General features: G+C 41.6%; 1 protein-coding gene across 2 annotated transcripts in view; it reads right to left on the bottom strand.

Moving 5' to 3' along the window:
* The window catches only part of MRS2 (magnesium transporter MRS2), a 46,152-nt gene that overhangs the window by 13,993 nt on the left and 14,088 nt on the right, over nt 1-18,071 (bottom strand). For both annotated transcript variants that reach the window (XM_044259968.1, XM_044259976.1), the window contains exon 5: nt 534-707. In XM_044259968.1, coding sequence (XP_044115903.1) covers nt 534-707 — 174 coding nt within the window. The remainder of the gene's footprint in view (nt 1-533; nt 708-18,071) is intronic.

Genomic DNA, 18,071 nt, shown 5'->3' with positions numbered 1-18,071 from the left:
GGAAGAATTCTCCCTGGTTCCCATGTCACAGTAGGTCTCAAACAGTGGGTGGCATCACGCAGCAGCCTCCAAGGACGGTACCCACCAACCAGAGTGACGGGGAAAGTAGGAGAATGATTTGAGCTCTGTTCACCGTATGTACGCAGTTTTACAATATACACTTTAGTTGCAGAATAATAGAGAATATTTAAAGCTTTTTTGATATGATGTTAAGTATTTTGAATTATCACCCCTCAAATATAATTATCAAAATTATACAAAGGATGGCCAACTTAAAATGTGCTTAACTGAATGTCATAATATGACTCTCAAAGAAACTCTATAAACTGTCCCTAGAGACCTCAGATCTATTTGATTGCATAGTATAGCTTAAGAATTAAGTACTTTCTCCACACAGGACCCTCAGAGATATTTTTGTTCAGAGGTAGGGTGTGGTTAGGGATGGTGTCATTGAAACAATACCACTTGTCTTCCTACTCAATAGTATTTTAAAACAAGAAAAAATTTAAGAAGCAAAATAAAAATAGGCTTACCCAATATTGTAGGAGTGCTTCTATAGCCCTAAACTCAAAAGGTAAAGGGTATGTGACAAGTTGTCCTTCTCCAGCCAACTGAGAAGGGAGCTCCCGGAAGAGCCATTGCTCTAAATTTAAATTACGATAATCTAGTATCAGAAGACACTCTGGAGTTATCACAGCTTTCAAGTACTGTAAAAAAAAAAAAATTATACATAGGTATAGACATGCACACATACATGCATATAAGCAAGGGAAAGAATAACATTCATAAAATAGGATTGGGATTAACCCTATTTGGATTAGGTTCTGGATTAACCCTAAACCAAATCACTATTAAAAGAAAAAAGAGGGGCACCTGGGTGGCTCAGTAGGCTAAAGCCTCTGCCTTCGGCTCAGGTCATGATCCCAGGGTCCTGGGATCGAGCCCCGCATTGGGCTCTCTGCTAAGTGGGGAGCCTGCTTCCTCCTCTCTCTCTCTCTGCCTACTTGTGATCTCTGTCTGTCAAATAAATAAAATCTTATTAAAAAGAAAAAAGAAAAAAAAAGAAAAACATATTTTTAAAAGAAAGGAAGCCTAAAATATATGTACTTCTACCTCACTCTCAACACAACTACATATCAAGACTACAAATCAAGACTTCCAGGATATCAAGAGATATCCAGGATAATCAGGAGAACAACAGGGAACAAAGAAAATAAGACAAGGTATTCTTTTTTTTTTTTTTTTAATTTTATTTATTTATCTATTAGAGAGCACAAGTAGGCAGAGCAGCAGGCAGAGGGAGAGGGAGAAGCAGGCTCTTCGCTGATTGGGGAGCCCAATGCGGGGCTCAATCCCAGGATCCTGGGATCATGACTTGAGCTGAAGGCAGCTGCTTAACTGACTGAGCCACCCAGGCGCCCCAGGATAAGGTATTCTTTTTTTTTTTTTTAAAGATTTTATTTATTTATTTGACAGAGAGAGATCACAAGTAGGCAGAGAGGCAGGCAGAGAGAGAGAGGAGGAAGCAGGCTCCCCGCTGAGCAGAGAGCCCGACGCGGGACTCGATCCCAGGATCCCGAGATCATGACCCGAGCCGAAGGCAGCGGCTCAACCCACTGAGCCACCCAGGCACCCGGATAAGGTATTCTTAAGCCATATATTTGGTAGACTTTTAGAAAAGATTTAGTTTAATCATGACTACTTTGGCTGAAATGTAAAAGTTGCCTTTTTAACTGTCACCAAAACATATTAAGCTAATCTGAAATTATAAAGACATAACATAGCCTTAGTACTCTAATTTAGAGAGCAAGAAATTAGAAATTTATACTAAAGACTGGCATCATTTAAGTTAGAAGAGTAGCCTGTGGCCACTGTATTAGTAATATAAAAATTAGAGATTATTCACATTTTTCCACAAGATATTATGAAAATTTTTAAAATACAGAAGTTGAAAAATTACCCAGTGAACACCTATAAACGTATCATTAAGACTGTACAAATAACATTCCTCTAAATTTGCTTTATCACACACTTCTCCCTTCATCAAAGAGATAATTTTTAAAAAAAATGATGAGGGGAAATAAAAAAAATATTTTAATTCCAATATACTTCACAGAGTGTTGTGTTAGTTTCAGGGGTACAATACAGTGATTCAACACCTCATACATCACTCAATGCTCACCACAAGTGCTCCCCTTCATCCCCATCACCTGTTTCCCCCCTCCCGTACCCACCTCTCCTCTGGTAATCATCTGTCTGTTCTCTAGAATGAACAGTTTATTTCTGCCTGTGCGCTCGTCTAGGATTTTTATGGTTTCAGGTCTCACATTTAGGTCTTAATCCATTTTAAGTTTATTTTTGTGTATGGTGTAAAAAAGTGGCCCAGTTTTATTCTTTGGGATGAGGCTGTCCAGTTTTCCCACCACCATTTATTGAAGAGACTGCCTTTTTCCCATTGCATATTCTTGCCTATTGTCAAGATTAATTGACCATATAAACATGGGTTTGTTTCTGGGTTTTCTATTCTATTTCTGATTTGTATGTCTATTTTGTATAATTACCAAACTATTTTGACTACTACAGCTTTGCAATAGATCTTAAAATCTGGGATTGTGATGCCACCAGCTTTTTCTTCTTTTTTAAGACTGCTTTGGCTATTTGGGGTCCTTTGTGGTTCCATACAACTTTTAGGATATTGTTCTAGTTTTGTGAAAAATGCTGTTGGTGGGAGGAAAAGATGGTGGTGGAGAAGGACGCTAGGCTTGCCTCCTCCCACCAGGACAACTTCGGTAACTATGAGACCATCCTAAATACCCCAGAAATTAATCTGATGACTGGCAGATCAAACTCCACAAGTAAAGGTAGAGGCGAGACCACAAAACAGAAGACAGGAAGTATGGAGATGCAATTTGTGCCTGCTGTGGTGGGGAGGGAGCCATGGTCTCGGGGAAGGACAAGAGGCAAACTAGCACGAGACACATGGGGAAAACAAATCCCACAGCAATTGGTTTGAAAAGCAGGAAAGCCTGAATTTTGTGAGTTAAAGCCTGGGGTTTTTTAAAGGTCAGCATGCTTGGAGCACAGAGGACACTAGGGCAGCTCCTGGAGAAAAGGCAGGGCAAACAGCAATCTGAACAGCACCTGGGCCACACAGTGGGGAAAGGTTAACTGTTCATCTTGGAAAGTGCCCCAGAGAGGTAGCATTCATGGAGAGACCACTCAAGGGACAAAAGAACAGAGAGACACCATTTCTCTCCCCTGCCCCTCAGCAGAAACACTGAGCTGCCTGCAGAAAGCAGCCTAGCAGCAACCCTCATTACCTAACTTGCTTACACCAAGTCTCAGCACTCCACCCGCCGGTGGAACGGTCATCTCAGTCCTGCCTTCCTCACTCCCAGCACAGCAGGCTCCCTACCTCAGAAGACCAACCCAAACCCCTGCTCATCCTGCATTTCCTGGCCCAGGAGTTGTACAAGGCCCTGGTTTCCATGGCAGTGGCAAGAGCTCTCATTTCACAAGAAGACCAGAGCATACCTAGTTAAAATGTGCCACATTCAGGCCAGAGACTAAACACTGTCCACAACAGGCAAAGCAAGCCTCTCCAGATGACTGGCCTGAAGGATAAAGTGGCCAGGACACAACAGCAGAGCTTTGCCAGCACACACTGGAGATACTTGCAGAAGTGCCAGGCTCTGGAAAACAGGGGACACTATATTTCAGGGCACTATAGGACCTCTTTTTCATAAGGCCCTTATCTTTAAGAGCAGGAGACATAAATGACTTTGCTAACACGCAGAGATAGGCACAGAGACTTTGACAAAATGAGAAGTCAGGGGAATTTTTCCCAAAAGGAAGAACAGGACAATGCCACAGCCAGATATCTAAGCAAAACAGATATAAGTAATATGCCTGATGTAAATTTAAAATGATGATCAAAAGGATACTCAATGAACTTGAGAAAAGAGTGAAGAATATCAATGAGATCCTTAATGAAATGAAGAATAATAAAGAGATAAAGGGACCAATAAATGAAATGAGAAACATTTCGCTTGATGGAACGAAGAGAAGCCAGGAAGAAGCAGAGGAATGAGTTAATGACCTAGAAAACAGAGTAATGTGATCAAGCTGAACAAAAAAGAGGAAAAAGAATTATGCAACAGGAGAATACTTACGGAACTCAGTGACTATCAAATGTAATAACATTCACCTTTAGGAGTCCCAGAAGACAGAGAAAAGAGAGTAGAGAATTTACTTGCTGAAGTAATAGCTGAAAACTTTCCTAATCTGGGGAATGAAACAGATACTCAGATTCAGGATACAAAGAACTCCCAACAAAATCAACAAAGGCACAACCACACCAAGACATATTGTAATTAAAATGGCAAAATATAGTGATAAAGAAAAAAATACAAGAAGCAGCAAAACAAAGATGATGGTAACATACAAAGGAAACCCCATAAAGTTATCAGATTTTTCAGCAGAAACTTTCCAAGACAAAGGGGTGGCATGATATATTCAAAGTTCTAGATGGGGAAAACCTGAAGCCAAAAATACTTTATCCAGAAATGCTATCATTCAGAAAAGGAGAGCAAGAGTTTCCCAGAGAAACAAAAACTAAAGGAGTTCATGACAACTAAACCAACCCTGTAAAAAGTATTAAAGGGGAATCTCTGAGTGCAAAAGGAAAGACTAAAAAGGACACTATAAAGTTTAGAAACACAAAAGCAGTAAAAATGAATAGATGTGTAAAAAAAAAAAATCAGTCAAGGAACTCACAAATTGAAAGGATGAAAAGTATGATCCCATATACCTAAATCAAGGTTGGGGGGGCAGGGAGAATGGTTCCAAACTTAAATGATTATCAACTTCATAAAGACTGCAATAGGTATAAGATGTTATATGCAAACATAATGATGACCACATATCAAAACCAATTATAGATATGTAAAAAAAAAAAATAAAGAGAGGACTCCAAGTATATCACTAAAGACACCCAGCAAACTATGAAAAAAGACAAGAAAGGATCAGAGAAAATCCTGAGAAACAACCTCAAAACAAGTAATAAAGTGGCATAAATACATTTCTACCAAATTACTTTGAATGTAAGTGGACTAAACATTCTAATAAAAAGACATAGGTTATTAGAATAGATTAAAAAAAAAAAGACCGATCTATTGGCTGCTTACAAGAGACTCATTTTAGACCTAGACACAGACTGAAAGTGAGGGGATGGAGAAGCATCTTTTATGCAAATGGAAAAGAAAGCCAGAGTAGCAATAACTTATATGGGAAAAAACGACTTTAAAACAAAGACTAGATTCCGAACACCTAAAAATCCAACAGGAGATGGAAGAAAAGAAAAGCAGCAATTCTAGAAACAGACAATTGACCACTTTCTGAAAGGTAGGACCTGCAGAGAAGTGAATCCAAAGCAACGGGAAGATAGACTGCAGGGGGAGGGGCCGGCTCCCAGCAAGTAGCAGAACAAAGGAGCACAAAATCAGAACTTTTAAAAGTCTGCTCCACTAGAAAGACAACTACCATATGATCTCCCTGACATGAGAAAGTGGAGATGCAATGTGGAGGGCTTGGCGGGGGAGCGGGGGGGTGTAGGAAAAGAATAAATGAAACAAGATGGGATCGGGAAGGAGACAAACCATAAGAGACTCTTAATCTTGCAGAACAAACAGGGTTGCTGGGGGGACGGGGGTCGGGAGAGGGTGGTGGGGTTATGGACGTTGCAGGGGTGTGTGTTGTGGTGAGTGCTGTGAAGTGTGTAAACCTGGCAATTCACAGACCTGTACCCCTGGGGCTAAAAATACATTATATGTTTATAAAAAAATAAAGAAATTAAAAAAAAAAGTCTGCTCCACTGAGGGACAACGCTCCAGAGGCTAAGCCAGGGTGGAGCCCATGTGGGGATAGTGTGGTCTCAGGTCCTGTGGGGCCACAGAAGGATCGGGGGTGCCCGAATGTCACAGAGCTTGCAGGTATTAGAGCAGGGAAGCCAGCTACAGAGACGGAGCCAAGGAGTGAGCGCTCAACTCAGGGTACCTTAAACTGTGATCCATGGCACAGTCACGCTACTGCTCTGAGCAGGGACCCCACAAGTGGCAGATCGGGGACACCCCCCCTGGAAGAGCAGCGGTGATCTGCTGGGTTTGGAGACTCCAGGCAGGGCTGTATGCCAGAGACAGAGACACTTGGTCACAGGCTGGGTGAGCTCGGAGTGTGGCCAGAGGCCAGAGAGACAGGAGTGATTGAGCGCTTTGCTCTAAGGGTACCCTCAGGAGTGGGGCCCCGAGCTCTCAGCTCCTCTGGACCAGAGACTGGGAGGCCACCATTTTCATTCGCATCCTTGGGAACTCTACGGAAAGCATTCAGGGAACAAAAGCTCCCGAAATTGAGCCCAAGCAGATTACTTAGCCCTGTCCCTGGCAAAGGTGGTGCAATTCTGCCTCAGACAAAGACACTTGAGAATCACTAAAACAGGCCCCTCCCCCAGAAGATCAGCAAGAAATCCAGCCAAGACCAAGTTCACTCATTAAGGAGAACAGTGGAATTCCAGAGGAGGAGGAAGCAAAGCATGGAATTTATGGCTTTCTCCCCATGGTTCTTTAGTCTTGCATAGTTAATTAATTTTTTAAAATTTTTTAATTCTAATTTTTTAAATTTTTACTCTTTCCTCTTTTAACGTTTTTTAACTAGTTTATCTTAATAATACCTGTCATTAAAGACGCCTGGGTGGCTCAGTTGGTTGGACGACTGCCTTCGGCTCAGGGCGTGATCCTGGAGTCCCGGGATCGAGTCCCACATCAGGCTCCCAGCTCCATGGGGAGTCTGCTTCGCTCTCTGACCTTCTCCTTGCTCATGCTCTCTCTCACTGTCTCTCTCTCTCAAATAATAAAATCTTTAAAAAAAAAATATTTTTGAACTTTCATTATTATAGTAAGATTTTATCCTTCATTGTATCTAAATTTATTTTTTGTATACACATAGGGCTTTTTCTTCTAAAAAAGTTTTGGATACTTTTTTTTTTAAGATTTTATTTTTTTATTTATTTGACAGAGAAAGGGAGATCACTAGTAGGCAGAGAGGCAGGAGGAGATAGAGGGGGAAGCAGGCTCCCCGCTAAGCAGAGAGCCCAATGCAGGACTCGATCCCAGGACCCTGAGATCATGACCTGAGCTGAAGGCAGAGGATTAACCAACTGAGCCATTCAGGCACCCCTGGGATACAACTTCTAATAGATCAAAATATACCCTAAACATAGCACAGGGCTTTGTTCTAGTCTCCAGCCTGAGCAAATTCTCTCCACTTTTTTTCTTTCTTTTCCAACCAACTTATCAACTCCTTTTTTAGGATTTAAAAAAAAAAAATATATATATATATATATATATTTTTAAAGATTTTAAAATTTATTTGACAGAGAGAGAGAGATCACAAGTAGGCAGAGAGAAAGGCAGAGGGAGAGGGAGAAACAGGTTCCCCGCTCAGCAGAGAGCCTGATGCGGGGCCCGATCCCAGGATCCTGAGATCAGGACCAAAGCTGAAGGCAGAGGCTTAACCCACTGAGCCACCCAGGCACCCTTAAAATTTTCATCTTTATAGTCATATTCCATCCCTTCATCGCATTTACCCTTTTGCGTGTGCATGCGCGTGTGTGTGTATAAAAGTTTTTCTTTCTTTAAAATTATGAGGAGTAGTTTCTTCTAAGAGACCAAATACTCCCCAGATTAAGTGGGTGGCTCTGTTCTATTCACCTATCTAATATATATTTTTTCTTTTCTTTCTTTTTCCTTCTTTTTTTTTTTTAATTTTTATTTTATTATTTTTTTAAATTTTATTTATTTGTCATAGAGGGTGAAGTGAGAGCAAGCATAGGCAGACAGAGTGGCAAGGCAGAGGCAGAGGGAGAAGCATGCTCCCTGCCAAGCAAGGAGTCCGATGTGGGACTCGATCCCAGGATGCCGGGATCATGACCTGAGCCGAAGGCAGCCGCTTAACCAACTGAGCCACCCAGGCGCCCCTCCTTCTTTTTTTTTTTTTCCAAACTTCTTTTTACCCCTTTCTTCACCCCCATGATTTGTGGTCTCTTCTGATTTGGTTAACACACATCTTCCTGGGGTCTTTGCCACCCTTTCAGTATTTTATTCTCTCCTTCATGTATTCTTACCTGGATAAAATGACAAGGCGGGAAAAACTCACCACAAAAAAAAGAATAAGAGGCAGTACCGATGGCTAGGGACCTAGTCAATAGGGACACTGGTAATACATCAGATCTAGTGTTCAGAATGACAATTCTCAAGGCGCAACCTGGGCTTGAAAAAGGCATGGAAGATATTAGAGAAACCCTTTCTGGAGAAATAAAAGAACTAAAATCTAACCAAGCTGAACTAAAACAAGCTATTAATGAGGTGCAGTAAAACATGGGTGCTCTTACTGCTAGGATAAATGAGGCAGTAAACAGAATAAGGGATATAGAAGACCCAATTACAAAGAATAAAGAAGCTGAGCAAAAGAGAAACAAACAACTACTGGACCACGAAGGGAGAATTCGAGAGATAAGTGATACCATAAGACAAAACAACATTAGAATAATTGGGATTCCAGAAGAAGAAGAAAGAGAGAAGGGAGCAGAAGGAGAATTCGAGAGATAAGTGATACCATAAGACAAAACAACATTAGAATAATTGGGATTCCAGAAGAAGAAGAAAGAGAGAAGGGAGCAGAAGGTATATTGGAGCGAATGATTGTAGAGAATTTCCCTAATATGGCAAAGGCAACAAGCATCAAAATCCGGGAGGTACAGAGAACCCCCCTCAAAATCAGTAAGAATAGGTCCACACCCCGTCATCTAGTAATAAAATTTAGAAGTCTTAGTAACAAAGAGAAAATTCTGAAAGCAGCCTGGGACAAGAAGTCTGTAACATACAATGGTAAAAATATTAGATTGGCAGCAGACTTATCCACAGAGACCTGGCAGGCCAGAAAGAACTGGCATGATATATTTAGAACACAAAACAAGAACATGCAGCCAAGAATACTATATCCATTTAGGCTATCATTGAAAATAGAAGGAGAGATAAAAAGGTTCCAGGACAAACAAAAACTGAAAGAATTTGTAAACACCAAACCAGCTCTATAGGAAATATTGAAAGGGGTCCTCTAAGCAAAGTGAGAGCCTAAAAAATATATATATTTAATATATATACAGAGACAATATACAGTAATAGTCACCTTACAGGCAATACAATGGCACTAAATTCATATATCTCAATAGTTACCCTGAATGTAAATAGGCTAAATGCTCCAATCAAAAGACAAAGGGTATCAGAATGGATTAAAAAAACAAAACCCATCAATATGCTGTCTATAAGAAACTCATTTTAGACCCAAAGACACCTCCAGATTTAAAGTGAGGAGGTGGAAAACAATTTACCATGCTAATAGACATCAAAAGAAAGCTGGTGTGGCAATCCTTATATCAGATCAATTAGATTTTAAGCCGAAGACTGTAATAAGAGATGGGGAAGGAACACTGTATCATACTCAAAGGATCTGTCCAACAAGAGGATCTAACAATTTTAAATATCAATGCCCCAACATGGGAATAGCCAACTATATACACCACTTAACAAAATCAAACAAACATATTGACAATAATACAATAGTAGTATGGGACTTTAATGCTCCCCTCATTGAAATGGACAGATCACCCAAGGAAAAGATTAACAAGGAAATAAAGGCCTTAAATAACATACTGGACCAGATGGACATCACAGATATATTCAGAACATTCCATCCCAAAGCAACAGAATACACATTCTTCTCTAGTTCACACTGAACATTCTCCAGAATAGATCACATCCTGGGTCACAAATCAGGTCTCAACCGGTACCTAAACCGGTACCTAAACTGGGACTATTCCCTGCATATTTTCAGACCACAATGCTCTGAAGCTAGAACTCAACCACAAGAGGAAATTTGGAAAGAACCCAAATATATGGAGACTAAAGAGCATCTTTCTAGAGAATGAATGGATCAACCAGGAAATTAAAGAAAAATTGAAAAAATTCACGGAAACAAATGATAATGAAAACATAACAGTTCAAAATCTGTGGGACACAGCAAAGGCAGTCCTGAGAGGAAGATATAAAGTGATACAAGCCTTTCTCAAGAAACAAGAAAGGTCTCGGGCGCCTAGGTGGCTCAGTGGGTTAAGTCTCTGCCTTCAGCTCAGGTCATGATTTCAGGGTCCTGGGATCGAGTCCTGCATCAGGCTCTCTGCTCAGCAGGGAGCCTGCTTCCTCCTCTCTCTCTCTCTGCCTGCCTCTCTACCTACCTGTGATCTCTGTCAAATAAAATCTTAAAAAAAAAAAAAGAAAGAAACAAGAAAGGTCTCAAATATACAACCTAACCCTACACCTAAAGGAGCTGGAGAAAGAACAACAAAGAAAGCCTAAAACCAGCAGAAGAAGAGAAATAATAAAGATCAGACCGGAAATCAATGAAATAGAAACCAAAGAAATAACAGAACAAATCAATGAAACTAGGAGCTTGTTCTTTGAAAGAATTAATAAGACTGATAAACCTCTGGCCAGACTTTTTTTTTTTTTAAAGAGTATGTATGTATGTATGTATGTATGTATTTATTTATTTGACAGAGATCACAAATAGGCAGAGAGGCAGGCAGAGAGAGAGAGGAGGAAGCAGGCTCCCCGCCGCACAGAGAGCCCGATGCCAGGACCCTGGAATCAGACTTTTTTTTTTAAAGATAGATAGATTATTTATTTATTTATTTATTCATTCATTCATTCATTTATTTGACAGAGATCACAAGCAGGCAGAGAGGCAGGCAGAGAGAGAGAGAGGAGGAAGCAGGCTCCCCGCCGCACAGAGAGCCCGATGCCAGGCCCGATCCCAGGACCCTGGAATCACAACCTAAGCCAAAAACAGAGGCTTTAATCCAGTAAGCCATCCAGGTGCCCCTCTGGCCAGACTTATTAAAAAGAAAAGAGAAAGGACCCAAATAAATAAAATCATGAATGAAAGAGGAGAGATCACAACTAACATCAAAGAAATACAAACAATTATAAGAACATATTATGAGCAACTATACGCCAGCAAATTTGACAATCTGGAAGAAATGGATGCATTCCCAGAGACATATAAACTACCACAACTGAACCAGGAAGAAATAGAAAACCGGAACAGACCCATAGCCAGTAAGAAGATTGAAGCAGTCATCAAAAATATCCAAACAAACAAGAGTCTGGGGCCAGACAGGCTTCCCAGGGGAATTCTACCAAACATTTAAAGAAATAATTCTTATTCTCTGGAAACTGTTCCAAAAAATAGAAATGGAAGGAAAACTTCCATACTCATTTTATGAGGCCAGCATTACCTTGATCCCAAAATCAGACAAAGATCCCATCAAAAAAGAGAATTACAGACCAATATCCTTGATGAACACAGATGCGAAAATTCTCACCAAAATACTAGCCAATAGGACCCAAGAGAACATTAAAAACAGTACATTATTCACAACAACCAAGTGGAAATTATCCCAGGATTGCAAGGTTGTTTCAACATCCACAAATCAATCAGTGTGATAAAATACATTAATAAAAGAAAGAATAAGAACCATAGGATACTCTCAATAGATACTGAAAAAGCACTTGACAAAATACAACATCCTTTCCTGATCAAAACTCTTCAAAGCATAGGGATAGAGGGTATACATACTTCAATACCATCAAAACCATCTATGAAAAACCCACTGCTAATATCATTCTCAACGGAGAAAAACTGAGAGCTGTTCCGGAACAGGCAGGGATATCCATTATCATCACTGCTATTCAACATAGTACTAGAAGTCCTAGCCTCAGCAATCAGACAAGAAAAAGAAATTAAAGGCATCCAAATCAGCAAAAAGGAAGTCAAACTATCACTCTTTGCAGATGATATGATACCTGATGTGGAAAACCCAGAAGACTCCACTCTAAATCTGCTAGAACTTGTAGAGGAGTCCAGTAAAGTGTCAGGATATAAAATCAATGCACAGAAATCAGTTGCATTTCTATACCCCAACAACAAGACAGAAGAAAGAGAAATTAAGGAGTCGATTCCATTTACAATTGCACCCAGACCCATAAGATACCTAGGAATAAACCTAATCAAAGAGGCAAAGAATCTGTACTCAGAAAACTATAAAGTACTTATGAAAGAAATTGAGGAAGACACAAAGAAATGGAAAAATGTTCCAAGCTCATGGATTGGAAGAACAAATATTGTGGAAATGTCTATGCTACCTAAAGCAATCTACACATTTAGTGCAATCCCTATCAAAAATCCCATCCATTTTTTTCGAAGAAATGGAACAAACAATCCTAAAATTTATATGGAACTAGAAAAAACCTTGAATAACCAGAGGAATATTGAAAAAGAAAGCCAAAGTTGGTTGCATCACAATTCCAGACTTCAAGCTCTATTTCAAAGCTGTCATCATCAAGATATGGTACTGGCACAAAAACAGACACATAGATCAATGGAACAGAATAGAGAGACCAGAAATAGACCCTCAACTCTATGGCCCACTAATCTTCGACCAAGCAGGAAAGAATGTCCAATGGACAAAAGACAGTCTCTTCAACAAATGGTGTTGGGAAAATCGGACAACCACATGCAGAAAAATCAAACTGGACCATTTCCTTACACCACACAAATACAGACTCAAAATGGATGAAGGACCTCGATGTGAGAAAGGAATCCATCAAACTCCTTGAGGAGAATACAGGTAGCAACCTCTCCAACCTCAGCCACAGCAACTTCTTCCTAGGAACATCGCCAAAGCCAAGGGAAGCAAGGGCAAAAATGAACTATTGGGACTTCATCAAGATCAAAAGCTTCTGCACAGCAAAGGAAATAGTCATCAAAACCAAAAGACAACTGAGAGAATGGGAGAAGATATTTGCAAACGACATATCAGATAGAGGGCTAGTACCCAAAATCTATAAAGAATTTATCAAACTCAACACCCAAAGAACAAATAATCTCATCATGAAATGGGCAGAGGACATGAACAGACATTTCTGCAAAGACAACATCCAGATGGCCAACAGACACAAGAAAAAGTGCTCCACATCACTCAGCATCAGGGAAATACAAATCAAAACCACAATGAGATACCACCTCACACCAGTCTGAATGGCTAAAATTTACAAGTCAGGAAACGACAGATGCTGGCAAGGATGCAGAGAGAGGGGAACTCTCTTACACTTTTGGTGGGAATGCAAGTTAGTGCAACCACTCTGGAGAACAGAATGGAGGTTCCTCAAAAAGTTGAAAATAGAACTGCCCTATGACCCAGCAATTGCACTACTAGGTATTTACCCTAAAGATACAAATGTAGTGATCCGAAGGGGCACGTGCACCCAAATGTTTATAGCAGCAATGTCCACAATTAGAAAGAACCTAGATGTCCATCAACAGATGAATGGATAAAGAAGATGTGGTGTGTAAGCACACACACACACACACACACACACACACACAGGAATACTATGCAGCCATCAAAAGAAATGAAATCTTGCCATTTGCGATGACGTGGATGGAACTAGAGGGTATTGTGCTTAGCAAAATACGTCAATCAGAGAAAGACAATTATCATATGATCTCCCTGATAGGAGGAAGTTGAGAGGCAACATGGGGGGTTTGGGGGGTAAGAAAAGAATAAATGAAACAAGATGGGATTGGGAGGGAGACAAACCATAAGAGACTCTTAACCTTATAAAACAAACTGAGGGTTGCTGGGGAGAGGAGGGTAGAGAGAGGGTGGTTGCGTTATGGACATTGGGGAAGGTATGTGCTATGTGGTGAGTGTTGTGAAGTGTGCAAACCTGGTGATTCACAGACCGGTACCCCTGGGGCTAATAATACATTCTATGTTAATAAAAATTAAAAAAGGGGGGGACAAGATGGCGGGGTACTAGGAAGAGGCGTCTTTTCAGCTGGTACCCCAAAGTGAGCTGATTACCTACCAAAGAACTCTGATCACCCATGAAATCAGCCTGAGATCAGAATTATACACGTCTGGATCTCTACAGGGGCAGAAGACGCCAGTGAGCAGGTAAAGCGGAATGGGAACAGCGGACTGATATCGGAAGATAAACAAAAGGGGGAGGGAGCCACCAGAGGCGACCGGTGCAAAAGTAATACCCCGATACGAGCGAGAGTGCCCTGCGTCTGGGGACCAGCATTAACTCGGAGACTGGTTGAAAGCACTCCAAAAGAGCAAAGGATCGCGGGGGCAAACTGTGGGAATCGGGGCGGCTAGGGACAGGGGCTTGAGTCCCCGGTCCCAGACGGCCTCCCCGGCGCGGAGGCAGAGAGAGTGCGGCGGAGAAAGCGGCTCCTGGTCCCTAAGCCGCCAGTGTGCCCCAGAGCGCGGGGTTCCGGCTCCTGTGAGGGGATGGGAGCCGGTCTGCAGAACGCGCGCTAGCCCTACCACAAAGCTTGAGATGCGCGTGCACGTCGCTCCAGCTCTCCTGGGTTTCTAAGGCCCTGGGGCGCTTCTTGACCCGGGCCATTGTTTCAAAGTCTAAGCCTCGCGCCCGCGAAACTCTTCCCCGGACAGAGGCGCGCAAAAGCCCAGCCTGCGGCTTACGGACCAGCGCCCCGTTCTCAGTGCCCCAGACGCGCGCCCGACCCACAGCCGCCTCTGAAAAGAGGTGCGCGCAAGCCGGGCACTCCCAGCCCGGGCCGGCGGCAAAATCTCAGTGTGCGATCGCTGCTTGGAACCTCTCTGGCGGTCAGGAGCTCCCAGACAGCCGCCACTGCCTTGGCTTTGGGGACGAGCAAAAGATCCTGCGCCCCCAGGGTCTTTAACTTGGAACCTGCACTGCCAGCATCCAAGGGGGAATTTATTCAGCTTCTGCACCCAGACTGAGGCTTCTGAGACGGAGATCAGGAAGTGTTCCAGGGTGCACCTTGACTGCACCAGAGTTGATACATCCAGCTACATCTGTTCAGTCTTCTCCCACCAAAATGACTAGGAGGAGGAATGCCCAACAGAAGAAAAATACAGAGGATGGACCTTCCGCAACAGAGCTAACGGCTATCAACATAGACAATATGTCGGAAAGAGAATTCAGGCTAACAATTATCCAGGCAATAGCTAGGTTGGAGAAAGCCATGGATGACCAAACAGAATTGATTAGAGCCGAACTGAAAGCGACCAGACAGGATGTTCACAATGTTAGGGCGGAGCTTAAAGCTACCAGGGAGGAGGTCCACAATGCTCTCAATGAGTTCCAATCCAATCTAAACTCTCTCAAAGCTAGGGTAACTGAGACAGAAGATAGAATTAGTGATCTGGAAGACAAACAGATAGAGAGAAAGGATCAGGAGGAAGCCTGGAACAAACAGCTTAGATCCCACGAAAGCAGAATTAGGGAAATAAGTGATGCTATGAAGCGTTCCAACGTCAGAATTATTGGAATTCCTGAAGGGGAGGAGAAAGAAAGAAGTCTAGAAGATGTCGTGGAACAAGTCCTTCATGAAAACTTTCCGAATCTCGCGAATGAAACCAGCGTTCATGTACTAGAGGCTGAACGGTCTCCACCCAAGATTATACACTCCAAAAAAACATCACGACACCTGATAGTCAAATTGAGAAATTATAATTGTAGGTATAATCTCTTGAAAGCTGCCAGGGCAAAGAGGCTCCTTACTTACAGAGGGAAGCCCATCAGAATAACGTCAGACCTGTCCACAGAGACCTGGCAAGCCAGAAGAGGCTGGCAAGATATATTCAGGGCACTAAATGAGAAGAACATGCAGCCAAGAATACTTTATCCAGCAAGACTGACATTCAAAATGGATGGAGAGATAAAGAGTTTCCAAGACCGGCAAGACTTAAAAGACTATGCAACCACCAAGCCGATACTGCAGGAAATATTAAGGGGGGTTCTATAAAAGAGGAAAAATCCCAAGAATAGCATTGAACAGAAATATAGAGACAGTCTACAGAAAGAAAGACTTCAAAGGTAACTCGATGTCAATAAAAGCGTATCTATCAATAATCACTCTCAATGTGAATGGCCTCAATGCACCCATAAAACGGCACAGGGTTGCAGATTGGATAAAACGACAGGACCCATCCATATGCTGTCTACAAGAGACCCATTTTGAACCTAAAGATACACGCAGACTGAAAGTGAAGGGGTGGAGAAGCATCTTTCATGCCAATGGGACTCAAAAGAAGGCTGGGGTAGCGATTCTCATATCAGATAAATTAGACTTCAAACTAAAGACTGTAGTCAGAGATACAGAAGGACACTACATAATCCTTAAAGGGACTATCCACCAAGATGATCTAACAATTGTAAATATCTATGCTCCCAATATGGGAGCAGCCAATTACTTAAGAAAACTGTTAATCAAGATAAAGAGTCATATTGATATGAATACACTAATCGTAGGTGATCTTAACACGCCTCTTTCAGAATTAGACAGATCATCGAAGCAGAAAATCAATAAAGAAACAAGAGCATTGAACGACACATTGGACCAGATGGACCTCATAGATATATACAGAACATTCCACCCTAAAACAGCAGAATACTCATTCTTCTCAAGTGCACACGGAACCTTCTCCAGAATAGACCACATACTGGGTCACAAATCAGGACTCAGCCGATACCAAAAGACTGAGATTATTCCCTGCATATTCTCAGATCACAATGCTTTGAAACTGGAGCTCAATCACAAGGAAAAGTTCCGAAGGAACTCAAACACCTGGAAGCTAAAGACCACCTTACTTAAGAATGCTTGGATCAACCAGGAGATCAAAGAAGAACTGAAACAATTCATGGAAACCAATGAGAATGAAGACACTTCGGTCCAAAACCTATGGGATACAGCAAAGGCGGTCCTAAGGGGAAAATATATAGCCATCCAAGCCTTGCTCAAAAAAATTGAAAAATCCAGAACACACCAGCTGTCTCTACACCTTAAAGAACTGGAGGATCAACAACAAATCAAACCAACTCCACACATAAGAAGGGAAATCATCAAGATTAGAGCTGAGATCAATGAGGGAGAAACCAGAGATACAGTAGAACGTATCAATGAAACTAGAAGCTGGTTTTTTGAAAGAATCAATAAGATCGATAAGCCACTGGCTACACTAATCCAAAAGAAAAGAGAGAAATCCCAAATTCATAAAATTATGAATGAAAGGGGAGAGATCACAACTAACACCAAGGAAGTAGAAACAATCATCAGAAGTTACTACGAACAGTTATATGCCAATAAGCTTAGCAACCTTGATGAAATGGATGCATTCCTGGAAAAATATAAACTACCAAAATTGAACCAGGAAGAAATCGACAACCTGAATAGACCAATATCTAATAACGAGATTGAAGCAGTGATCAAAAATCTCCCAAAAAACAAGAGCCCAGGACCTGACGGATTCCCTGGGGAATTCTACCAAACCTTCCAAGAAGAAACAACACCTATTCTCCTGAAGCTGTTTCAAAAAATTGAAGCAGAAGGAAAACTTCCAGACTCTTTCTATGAAGCCAGCATTACCCTGATCCCCAAACCAGGCAAGGACCATACCAAAAAGGAGAATTTCAGACCAATATCACTGATGAATATGGATGCTAAGATTCTCAACAAGATCCTAGCCAACAGGATCCAACAACACATTAAAAAGATTATCCACCATGATCAGGTGGGATTCATCCCTGGGCTACAAGGATGGTTCAACATTCGTAAATCAATCAATGTGATACAACAAATTAATAGGAGAAGAGAGAAGAACCACATGGTCCTCTCAATTGATGCAGAAAAAGCATTTGACAAAATCCAACATCCGTTCCTGATTAAAACGCTTCAAAGTATAGGGATAGAGGGAACATTCCTGAACCTCATCAAATCTATCTATGAAAGACCCACAGCAAATACCATCCTCAATGGGAAAAAGCTTGCAGCCTTCCCGTTGAGATCAGGAACAAGACAAGGATGCCCACTTTCACCACTCTTGTTCAACATAGTATTAG

The sequence above is a fragment of the Neovison vison genome, chromosome 1 (assembly GCF_020171115.1).
Source record: "Neovison vison isolate M4711 chromosome 1, ASM_NN_V1, whole genome shotgun sequence".
In the NCBI taxonomy this organism is placed as follows: domain Eukaryota; kingdom Metazoa; phylum Chordata; class Mammalia; order Carnivora; family Mustelidae; genus Neogale; species Neogale vison.
Note: the sequence above shows the minus strand (reverse complement) of the source record. Positions and strands in the feature narration are given on the sequence as shown.